General features: G+C 52.4%; 1 protein-coding gene across 4 annotated transcripts in view; it reads right to left on the bottom strand.

Annotated features, from left to right (window-relative positions):
- SLC12A7 (solute carrier family 12 member 7) overlaps positions 1-11232 on the bottom strand; it is a 327938-nt gene extending 316706 nt beyond the window's left edge. For 2 of the 4 annotated variants that reach the window (XM_039524892.1, XM_039524894.1), the window contains exon 1: positions 10843-11230. In XM_039524892.1, the coding sequence (XP_039380826.1) occupies positions 10843-10951 (109 nt within the window). In that variant the 5' untranslated portion in view covers positions 10952-11230. Of the gene's footprint in view, positions 1-10842 lie in introns of all 4 variants that reach the window. The other 2 variants (XM_039524891.1, XM_039524895.1) reach the window with 2 other exon arrangements.
- Positions 11233-12355: the final 1123 nt, after the last annotated feature.

Below are 12355 nucleotides of genomic sequence, written 5' to 3'. Positions count from 1 at the left end.
TTAGAAAACTAGTGCTCGCTGAACATTGAGGGAATTCAGCCTCTGCTCCCGGTTACTTGCATGAGGCTTAGGGTAAAAGACAGGCAGGAAAATGTCTTGGCTGGTGTGGAAGTACGACACCACTTTGGGGAGAAAGGCTGGGTGCGGCCTGAGTTGCACCTTGTCCTTGTGGAAAACCATGTAAGGCGGGTCAGAGGTGAGGGCCTTTAGCTCAGACACCCTCCTCGCAGAAGTAATGGCAACCAGGAAAGCTACCTTCCATGACAGATACAGGAGGGAGCAGGTTGCCAGTGGTTCAAATGGAGTCCCATGAGCCTGGAGAGGACCAGGTTAAGGTCCCATGCAAGGACAGGCTGCCTGATCTGGGATGTAGGTGGTCCAGACCTTTGAGGAAGCAATCAACCATAAGGTTGGCAAAGACAGATCGACCCGACTCTCCTTGGTGGAAGGCTGACATAGAAGTGAGGTGTACCTTTATGGAGGATGCCATCAGGCCTTGCTGTTTCAGGTGTAGGAGGTACTCCAAGATGAGAGGTACAGGCGCCTGGAGGGCGGGGGTGTCACACTGGTCACACTAGCAAGAGAATCTCTTCTATTTTGCCAGATACGTGGCTCTTGTGGAGGGCTTCCTGCTGCCGAGGAGGACCTCCCTTAGGCCTTGTCTACACTACAAGACTATTTCGAATCTACTTAAGTCGAATTTGTGGATTCGACCTTATGAAGTCGAATTTGTGTATCCACAGTAAATACACTAATTCGAATTTCTGAGTCCACATTAACGGGGCCGGCGTCGACATTCGAAGCGGTGCACTGTGGGAAGCTATCCCACAGTTCCCGCAGTCCCCGCTGCCCATTGGAATGCTGGGTAGAGCTCCCAATGCCTGATGGGGGAAAAAATGTGTCGAGGGTGGTTTTGGGTAACTGTCGTCATCGAACCGTCAATCACGCCCTCCCTCCATGAAAGCGCTGGCGGGAAATCTGTTCGCGCCCTTCTCTGGTCAGTTACAGCGCGGACGCCACAGCACTGAGAGCATGGAGCCCGCTGCGATCATCGCTGCACTTATGGCCATTGTCAACTCCTCGCACCTTATCATCCACCTCTTCCACAGTCAGCTGCTGAGAAATCGGGCGAGGAGGCTCCGGCAGCATGGTGAGGAGAGTGGCGCAGACCTCTCACAAAGCAGGGTACGCCGCGCAGTGGAGATCATGGTGGCAATGGGTCATGTTCATGGTGTGGAACGGCGATTCTGGGCCCGGGAAACAAGCACGGACTGGTGGGACCGCATAGTGCTGCAGGTCTGGGATGAAACAGAGTGGCTGCGAAACTTCAGGATGCGTAAGGGCACTTTCCTTGAACTCTGTGACTTGCTGGCCCCTACCCTGAAGCGCCAGGACACACGGATGCGAGCAGCCCTGAGTGTGCAGAAGCGAGTGGCCATAGCCCTCTGGAAACTTGCAATGCCAGACAGCTACCGGTCAGTAGCGAACCACTTTGGCGTGGGCAAATCTACCGTGGGGGTTGCTGTGATTCAAGTAGCCCACGCAATCGTTGAGCAACTTGTCTCAAAGGTAGTGACTCTCGGAAACGTCCAGGTCGTCATAGATGGCTTCGCCGCGATGGGATTCCCAAACTGCGGTGGGGCTATAGATGGGACTCACATCCCTATCCTGGCACCAGGCCAGCCAGTATATTAACCGAAAGGGTTACTTTTCAATGGTGCTGCAAGCACTGGTGGACCATAGGGGACGTTTTACCAACATCTTCGTCGGGTGGGCGGGCAAGGTTCATGATGCACGTGTGTTCAGGAACTCTGGTCTGTTTAGACGCCTCCAGGCAGGAACTTTCTTCCCGGACCACAAAATAACGGTTGGGGATGTGCAGATGCCTACAGTGATCCTCGGGGACCCAGCCTACCCGCTAATGCCCTGGCTCATGAAGCCCTATACAGGCGCCTTGGACAGTGAGAAGGAACTCTTCAACTACCGGCTGAGCAAGTGCAGAATGGTGGTGAAGTGTGCTTTCGGACGTCTCAAGGGGAGATGGCGGAGCTTACTGACTCGCTCGCACATCAGCGAAAAGAATATCCCCGTAGTTATTGCTGCTTGCTGTGTGCTCCACAATGTCTGTGAGAGCAAGGGCGAGACCTTTTTGGCCGGATGGGAGGTTGAGGCAAATCGCCTGGCTGCTGTTTACGCTCAGCCAGACACCCGTGCCGAAAGAATATCCCAGCGGGAATCGCTGTGTATCCGGGAGGCTTTGAAAGCAAGTTTCCTCGCAGAGCAGGGTAACCTATGACTCTCCACTTGATTTTAAGAGAAGCTGATCCTGGGCCTGTGTCTCTATGTGTTGAGTGAGATCTGCGGTTACATACCCCGTTCTCCAAGTTTCCCCCACTTCCAAAACACGTTTTAAAACAAATTAAACGGAACAGTAATTGTTAATAAATCTTTCTTTTACTTTGCATTTCTGTTCAGGGGTTGAAACATGGACGCATACTGTGCTGGGTACGGTGTGCACTGATGTACAGACCGCTTGTACAATAGAGGAATGACAGCCTCCTGCTCCTACATAGGTCTCTGGGGTGGGGGACGGTTGCAGGTGGTTGTGCATGAAGGGGTGGGTTTGCAGGAAGGGGCGAGGGGTGCCGTCTTTGGATAGGGGTTTGGATGACGGCTGTGGGCTGTGGGTTTGGGCGTAGGAAGGGGTGAGGGGTGTGGGGGAAGGGTGAGTATCTGTCCGTGGATGAGGGCTCTTGTTGGGGCTCAGGGCAGCGGAGAGGCTCGTGGCTACGGTGGAAGTGCATGGTAAGGGCAGCCTGCCTTAACATTCGGGGATAGCAGGCGCTAGGATCCTGGACAAGCGTACACATCACCGAATTAACCGGGGCAGCATACACCACACAGACTGACCCTGGTGCCTAGTGACTGCAGTCTGTGTGTGCCCTGCAGTTGACCCTGCCCCCAAGTCTGTACCCTGGTAATGTAGGCTATCCAGTGCAATTAAAAATCCCCTCCCCCCCCTACACACAAAGTCTTCTTACACGAAAAACGTGAAGGAAACAGTGAATAACAGCAAACCGCTTTTAATAATCTACTACACAGTGGGGGGATGAAACTTGGATTTGGGACTGGGTGATCCTGTAAGGGAAACGCTTCTACAAATTTATAGCGTGAGAGGTGTCTGGTACATTAGCGCTCTGCTGTGGTGCAGTGACAGTTCTCACAGCCCCTACTGCCCCTCCTTCTTGTAATTTTGGGTGAGGGGGGGACAGGACTTCTTGGCGTTGGAGGGTGGTTGCAGATACAGTGCAGGGGGGCTCTCTCCTCCTGCCTGCGGTCCTGCAGAACATCTACAAGGCGCCGGAGCGTGTCCCTTTGCTCCCTCATTAGCCCAAGCAGCGTTTGAGTCGCCTGCTGGTCTTCCTGCCGCCACCTATCCTCCCGTTGGATATGTGTGCGATGCTGCTGACATAGCGTCTCCCTCCACTGTCTCTGCTCTGCCGCCTCAGCTGTGGAGCAGGCCATCAGTTCCGCGAACATCTCGTCCCTAGTCTTTTTTTTTCGCCGCCTAATGTTAGCCAGCCTCTGCGAGGTGGATGATGGGGCAGTCCGGGAAAGAGCCGAAGCTGTGTGATGGGAAAAAGTAAGTGATTTCCTTGAACAGATACATGTTTGCGAACAGTGAACACAGTCTAGTCAGTTTCTGTGAACAAGACCATACAGGGCACCTAGTCTCACGAGATCTCAGGACAAGTTCGAGATTTCGGAATACGCTTTCAGTGGTTGCGGTCTTGCACAGGAGAGATGCCAAGCGGGGAGGGACAGCTGAATCCGTCTAGCAGCCAGTCCTGGTAAGCCTTACAGTAGAGTCTGCTTAACAGTTAATGGATAGCTGTGCCCTCCCGCTAAAGGCAATCTGGAAAGCATAAAGTCTGAGCCTTTTCCAGCCCCTCCCGGCAGTGCACGGGAAAGATCACTGTATGCTTTTCCTCTGTGGCCTCCAACACGTGGCTGTTAAGCGAGGGTCATTCTTATGCAAAGTAAAAGTCTACCATTCACAATAGTAACAGTACACTAATTGCCCTAATTAGATGCAGCACTTCCAGAACATTACCCTGAGGCGGGTCACTCGGAGTCAGAGAGAACGGATGCTAAGAGAAGCCCTGCACAGAACAGGACCATATGCTGCCATGCTTGTGGAGGCGATGATTCCCCTTTACATTAGGATGGCCTGGCGCGGAAGAGTGTGCTTCCACGGAGCACCAAATAAGGCACCTCTCCCCAGGAACCTCCTGCGGAGGCTTTTCGAGCACCTCTCTGAGAGCTTTGTTGAACTGTCCCAAGAGGATTATTGTTCAATCCCTATATGTGTGGACCTACTTTTTATATAGTTTTACATTGAAAAATTTTATATAGTATTTCTATTTTTTCTATACCTGTTTTTTAAAAAATAAATGTTTCCATGTTTATAGCACTTACCGCCTGATCCTTCCCCTGATTCTGAGTCCGGGTTAACGGGCGGGGACGGTTGGTAGGGGATCTCTGTGAGGGTGATGAAGAGATCCTGGCTGTCAGGGCAAGCGGTATTGTGTTCGCTGTCACCTGCGCCATCCTCCACAAACCCTTCCTCATCTTCCCCATCGGCGAACATCGCCGAGGAACTGTCCAGGTACACTATGCCATCCTCAGAGTCCACGGTCACTGGTGGGGCAGTGGTGGCAGACCCACCGAGAATGGCATGCAGTGCCTCGTAGAAGTGGCATGTCTGGGGCTGTGCTCCGGAGCGTCTGTTTGCAGCTCTGACTTTTTGGTAACCTTGTCTCAGGTCCTTGACTTTCACGCGGCACTGCATCGCATCCCGGCTGTATCCTTTGTCTATCATGGCTTTGGAGACCTTCTCGAAGGTCTTTGCATTCCGCTTGTTGGAGCGCAGCTCCGAGAGCACAGACTCCTCGCCCCACACAGTGATCAGATCCATGACTTCCCGGTCAGTCCATGCTGGGGACCTCTTTCTATTCTTGGATTGCCCGGACTCCTCTGCTGGAGAGCTCTGCATCGTTGCAGGTGCTGCGGAGCTTGCCCCGATGTCCAACCAGGACGTCAGATTCAAAGTGCCCAGACAGGAAAAGGAATTCAAATTTTCCCGGGTCGTTTCCTGTGTGGCTGGTCAGAGCATCCAAGCTCGGACTGCTGTCCAGAGCGTCAACAGAGTGGTGCAGTGTGGGATAGCTCCTGGAGCTACTAAGTTCGATTAGCATCCACACCTAGCCTAATTCGAGCTAGCCATGTCGAATTTAGCGCTACTCCACCTGTCGGGGTGGAGTACCAAATTCGAACTAAAGAGCCCTCTAGTTCGAATTAAATGGCTTCCTGGTGTGGACGGTTGAGCGGTTAGTTCGAATTAATGCTGCTAAATTCGACTTAAAGTCCTAGTGTAGACCAGGCCTTACTTGTTCTGAGCACAGAAGTTCCATGGGGCTCAGCCATGAAGCTTCCAAGCCATATTCTGAAGTCCTGGTAGAAAGGATGCTTCCAGGTAAATGGAGTGGGCTATGCAAAACTCCCACAGCTGGAGGGCCTCCTGGCATAGGGGGGAGGAACGGTCTCCACTCTGCTTATTGATGTAAAACATGGCAGTGGTGTTGTCCATTAGAACTGCTATGCACTGGTCTTGTAGTTGGGCCTGAAAGGCGTGGCAGGCTAGCCGCACCATCCTCAGCTGCTTGATGTTGATATGTAGGGAGAGCTCGTCCTGCAAGCACAGGCCTTGTGTCTGGAGGTCTCCCAGATGCACACCCCATCCCAGAGACAATGTGTCTGTAATCAGGGACAAGGAAGGTTGAGGGTTGTGGAAGACGACTCCTTCACACACTGCTTGAGGGTTGAGCCACCAGTGGAGGGATGGGAGGACCTGCCATGGCACTGTGACCACTGAATTCAAGCTGTTGCACCCCGGGCAATAGGCCGAGGCAAGCCATGCCTGCAAAGGTCTGAGCTGCAGCCTGGAATGCCGGGTCACGTAATTGCAAGCCGCCATGTGGCCAAGGAGACTCAGGCACCTCCTTGCTGTTGTGGTTGGGAATTGCTGGAGGCTTTGAACTATGTACGTAATGGCTCGGAATTGGGTCTCTGGCAAAAGAGCTCGTGCCTGAACTGAGTCTAACACTGCCCCAATGAATTTTATTCTCTGGGTCAGTTCCAAGGTCGACTTCCCCAAGTTGAGGAGGACACCCAATTGTTCGAACATATACCTGAGTAAACGGATTTGGGACTGCACCTGCCCCCTGGTGCGGCCCCTGAGCAGCCAATCATCGAGGTAGGGGTATACTTGCACCTGCTATCGACAGAGAAAAGCAGCCATGACCTACGTGCACTTGGTGAATACCCGGGAGGCTGTTGAGAGGCCGATTGGCAGGACAGTGAATTGGTAATGCTTGTGGTAGACCACAAAGCGTAGGAAGCATCGGTGTGGGGGACGAATCGCTATATGGAAGTATGCGTCCTTCATGTCGAGGGCGGCATACCAGTCTACCGGATCCAGGGAGACCATGTGCAACTTCAACTTTACCATGAATTTGTTGAGTCCGCACAGAGCTAGAATGGGTCTGAGACCCCCCACCCCCACCTTGGCCTTGGGAATTAGGAAGTATTGGGAGTAGAATCCCTTGCCCCTTAGCTTCTGAGGAACCTCCTCCATGGCTCCCATGGCAAGGAGCACCTGCACCTCCTGGATAAGGAGTTGCTCATGAGAGGGGTCACTGAAGGGGGAGGGTAGGAGCAGAACTGGAGAGAATATCCCACTTCCACCGTGCAGAGGACCCAGCAGTCCAAATTTATTTGTGACCAAGCACAGTAGAAGTGGAACAGACAATTCAGAAAAGATGCAGAAGGATCTGGAATCAAGGCTGGTGCACCATCCTCGGGCGCCCCTTCAAAAGGCCTGCTCGGACCCAGTGATAGTTTAGTCGGGCCTTGGTCCTGCCAGGAAGCGGCGTTGGAAGGCTTCCTTCTGCCATTCCTGCCCCTTCTCCTGTAAAAGTCCTGCCTCATCCAAGGAGGATAGGAGCACTGCTACTGCAGTTGGGGCTTCAAGTGTTTGCATGGGGTTACATAGCAGCCCTTGAATCTTTTAGGCTATGCAGCCAAGAGTCACTCTGCTCCGTGAACAGGCCCGCCCCATCAAAAGGTAGGTCCTGCATCATCTGCTGAATCTCATGAGGAAGGCTGGAGGCCTGCAACCATGAGCTACACCTCATGAAGATGCCAGAGGACAAGGTGCGCACTGCCAACTCTGCAGCATCCAGTGAGGCCTGTAAAGAGGTCCGTGCCACCACCTTGCCTTCCTCCACTATAGCTCCAAACTAGTCACTGGACTCCGCTGGCACCAGCTCCTTGAATTTGAGCATCGAGTTCTAGGAGTTAAAATTATACCGGCTCAGAATTACATGCTGATTGGCAATCCTGAGTTGTAGCCCCCCCCATCGAGTGCACCTTACGCCCAAATAAGTCCAAGCACTTGGTGTCCTTGGACTTAGGTGCTGGGGCTTGTTGCCCCTGCCTCTCCTTCTCGTTCACTGCCACAGACACCAATGAACAAGGCTGCGGTGGCATGAAGAGGTATTCGTACCCTTTCAATGGAACAAAATACTTCCTCTCAGTGCCCTGCCAGATGGTCTTGGCATTGGCCTGTATGGTCCTGATGAGGGGCAGAGCCACCCGTGAAGGACCGTCTGTGGCCAAAATGTCAACCAGTGGGTCCTCTGACTCCACCACCTCTTTGGCCTGCAGAGCCATGTTCAGCACCACGCTGCAGAGGAGGTCCTGGTGGGTGCAGCTGTCTATGGGGGGCAGTCCGGAGACAGAAATGCCCACAACAGGGGAGGAGGACAAGCAGACTAAAGGGGGAACAGGGTCCTCCTGTCCCTCCTGCTCATCAGGAAACTCCTGTCTCACTGGCTGGACCAGGTAGAGCAGGGTCCTGCTCAGAAACTGGAGTTGGTTCTGTGAGAAGGCAGGGGCACAGCACCTCCTCAGCACCCCTAAGGGTGGGGTGACTGGCAGAAGCCTCTGGCACCAGCAGTTCATGCTGGTATGTCCACAGGGTCTACAATGGCCACTGTGCTGGTCCCTGCCACTGCAGGCTATGGCCCTGCCTCCACCTCAGAGCATCCATGGCCTGACCGGTGTCAGCCCCACTCAGAGTATCTAGGTTCCGCCTCTGCATCTGAAGACCAGGATCGGGACTGCAAAGGCCCGGGCAATGCTGAGCCGAGCTGATCCTGGGAGCGGCACTGCACTGGGGAGCCGTGATGCCAGAGAGCGGTGTTGTAAGAACTTGCCACAGGTCTTGCCATGCCAGCAGAGGCTGAGGTCTAAGTGCTGCCTCCATAAGTCTTGAGTCAAAAGTCTTGCTCCTTTTTGGTTCTGGAGCAAAAGCCCTTACAAATCCTGCACCGATCAGCTTGGTGAGCCTCCCCCAGACACTTTAGACAAGCATTGTGGGGATCACCTGTTGGCATGGGCTTGCTGCAGGACTTGCAGGGCTTGAACCCTTGGCACTTGGACATGTAAGCCCTCCCAAGGAAAAGCGGTTGGGATGGAGGGTAAACCCCCCAGCCCAACTGCTAACTACTACTACTAACTAAAAACTAAGTAATATGTATAGAAAACAAAAAACAATGTAGCTAAGGAAATGTGGTAGGTCTTGCTAAGCAAGACACCACAGTTCCAACGACCATCACTGGTGATCAGAAGGAATCAAGGAGGAGCCAGGTTGGCAGGGTCATATATTGAGCGCCATGAAGGCGCCACGCCAGGGTGCTTCACAGCCAACCCGACGGGTGCTGCTAGGGGAAAAACTTTCTGACTATGTACATGGCATGCCTAACTGGAATCGATATGAGCAATCGCCCATAGAAGAACAATGTATTTTAATAGAATTTACAATTAAAGAAGGATGATTTGTGAGAAAGGATTGCTAGTATATTGTTCAATTGCACTCAATCATTTTCAAGACAAATCTTCAAGATGACTATTTAACCCCATTACAGAATTGATTAGTGTCATTAGACCCTCCTTTTTCCTTTACACAAATGTACCGTCTTGGTCTTCCCTCAAACTTGAATCACTACCATTCAGGCAGATGCAATTTTGATGGCAGCACCTAGTAGCCTAAATTACTGGCACCCTACTGCCTAGTGGCAGGAAACTGTCCAGCAGAGCAGGAAATGATCTGTGTACGGTCCTTGCCAGCAGATACATGGCTGAACAGATATGTGATCTAAGGGCAGTAGTGGTGTGAACCCCATATTTACCAAAGATAACATGTACCATCTCCCCAATATTTGCAGTCATGCAGACCACCTTCCCTCCTATTGAGCCACTTTCCCTCCTTTTCATCTCTGTAGCAAGTTAGAGCAATTGCTTATATGGGTTTCTAATATTTACGTATCGGTCTTCCCGTTGTCTTTTTCTTTGGAGGCGGGGGGAAGAAATAGCCACACTGGTTACTTTTGCTCTTCGTTTTGTTTCCCCACTCTCTCCCCCGCCCCACATACTTTTAGCACACTTCCCACAACCTCTTCTGCATAAGATAAGTCCCTGCCACTTGATTCTTTAATCTATGAGGCATTGTCGACCACTTGTTCTATTCCTTCTACTCCATGGGGTTCTCAAGCTGGGGGTCAGAACCCCTCAGGGGATCACGAGGTTATTACATGGGGGGTCGTGAGCTGTCAACCTCCACCCCAAACCTCACTTTGCCTCCAGCATTTATAATGGTGTTAAATATATTAAAAAGTGTTTTTAATTTGTTGGGGGGGGGTTGCACTCAGAGGCTTGCTATGTAAAAGGGGTCACCAGTACAAAAGTTTGAGAACCGCTGCTCTACTCCATTGGACATCCTGCCCACTGCCTCATTTCTTTTTCCCACCTATGACTAGCAGCTCCAGTCCACCTCCAGTCCAGTCCCAGAGAGCACTTCCTTCCTTGTCTGCCTATCCAGCAAAAGCACATAGTAGACCAGGGGTCGGCAACCTTTCAGAAGCAGTGTGCCGAGTCTTCATTTATTCACCCTGATTTAAGGTTTCGCGTGCCAGTAATACATGTTGACCTTTTTATAAGGTCTCTTTCTATAAGTCTATAATATATAACTAAACTATTGTTGTAAGTCATGTAAATAAGGTTTTTAAAATGTTTAAGAAGCTTCATTTAAAATTAAATTAAAATGCAGAGCTCCCCGGACTGGTGGCCAGGACCTGGGCAGTGTGAGTGTCACTGAAAACCAGGTCGTGTGCCGCCTTCAGCACCTGTGCCTACCCCTGTGGTAGACGCTACTCCTTTTAGTTTTCAGCTGCTCTAAGGCCACCTGGAGAAAAAACTAGAAATAAAGAGAATCCAATCCTATATGCCAAGAGCCACTGCACTGGCCCATCCTGCTCTGCGCCCGGAGAAGTCCCCCCACAACAATCCTCCCAGCGCTACAGGCCAATACCCTACGGCAGCTACCTGTTCACCTGGATCGTGCGCCAGACAGTTACGTTTAGTGGCCAGAAGAGCTTCCATGTACTCTGGAGGCTGAACGGCCCCTGCAAAGCGCTGCTTGGAGGAGGAGGAGGAGACTCCGGAGACTGAGCCCTTCTCGCTGCCTCCAGGTAACTGAAAGGAAACACTGCCCACAAGCAGAGCCAGGACGGGGCTAGGAGCTGCCGCCGGCAGGGCCCTTTGTGTGCAGAGCCGGGCTCCTCCTGTGTCTTAAGCCTAACTCAGGTGTGCGGCTCCCCCAACACCCGCGGCTCCCCGCTCGCCCGCCGGTGGCGTGGGGGCTCAGCCCCGCTGACTCACCCGGCTCCCCGGAACTGCACTCCGCCAGCTGCTGGTTCGGGTCCTCCAGTGGCCGGCTAGGCTGCGGCTCCTGCCCCTCCACCGGCACTACCGTGAAACTGGTGGGCATTGTCTTCCGGCCGGGCAGCGCCGGGACTCCGCGCTCAGAGCTCGGGAGCGACGGGGCGTTGGCGGCGGCGCCTGGTGTTCCCTCCCCCGGCAGGGAGCGCGGTGAGAGTCCCCGAGCTGCCGCCTCCCTCACGTGAGAGTCATTTCCTCAGCCGGTGGGGGTGGCTGGCGCTCTCTACGCGCTGGCTTTGATTTTTCACTGGGCTTTGCAAACAGTTCCGCCGGCTGCCATGTCTAGTAACTTCAGCGTCTGCACAGAGGGAGTCGGAGGAGCCCCGGGCCCGGCCGAGCACCCACCCGCACCTCCCTACTAAGTAGATACAGCCCCCGAGATCCAGTTGGCAAGGGTCACCCCTACCGCCCCGCTCATAATGATTTTCTCCCCCACACTCACCAGCTGAGCTGGGAGAACTCCTAAAATCCTCTGCAAGGCAGAGTACAGACGAGACCAGTGGCTCTCAGGGTAGAATAGGATAGGTTCTAATATGAGGGCAGAATTGTTTGAAAAGAGACATTGGGGGGCAAGTTCCCCCAAAAGACCCAGGTGCCTACCTGCCTCTTTAGGCACCTGAGTCGCAGATTTTAGGTACCTCTAGTATTAACAAAAACCCTAGCTCAGCTGCCACTGAATGCTTTAGGCACACACACAAAAAATCAGTGTGCCTACATTTCCGCTGTAAAAGTTCGCTATATTTCTATCTCTGAATGTGCATGTTGCTGCCTCACTCCAGGTGTTTAGCTACCTAACCCCAGTAGTATAGAAGGATACACAAACTGGGCGGAAATAGACATCCATCTGCCTCAGGCCTTGTCTATGCAACACAGTTTTGTCCACAAAAGTCAACTTTCGTTGACAAAACAGTGGAGGTGTACACACTGCAATGCTCTTCCCACCAATTTCACTCTCCTGCTATGCCATCAAAATAAAACCACCTCAACAAGAGATGTAGAGCCTTTTGCAGCAAAGTTAGATCAACACAGTGTCAATGGACTCGTTTTGTGGATACAGAATAACATGGCTACCCCTCATACTTGAAAAAGCAGCAAAGAATCCTGTGGCACCTTATAGACTAACAGACGTTTTGTAGCATGAGCTTTCGTGGGTGAATACCCACTTCTTCGGATGCAAGTAGTGGAAATTTCCACTACTTGCATCCGAAGAAGTGGGTATTCACCCACGAAAGCTCATGCTACAAAACGTCTTCCACTACTTGCATCCGAAGAAGTGGGTATTCACCCACGAAAGCTCATGCTACAAAACGTCTGTTAGTCTATAAGGTGCCACAGGATTCTTTGCTGCTTTTACAGAACCAGACTAACACGGCTACCCCTCTGATACCTTATACTTGAGTGTCAGTGGAGACACTGCACTTGCTTATGTTTCTGTAAATGGCCGCCAGAAGAT

This window comes from Mauremys reevesii, linkage group 2 (assembly GCF_016161935.1).
Source record: "Mauremys reevesii isolate NIE-2019 linkage group 2, ASM1616193v1, whole genome shotgun sequence".
NCBI classification, from domain to species: domain Eukaryota; kingdom Metazoa; phylum Chordata; order Testudines; family Geoemydidae; genus Mauremys; species Mauremys reevesii.
The sequence above is the reverse complement of the archived record's forward strand: the minus strand, read 5'-3'. Positions and strand labels throughout refer to the sequence as shown.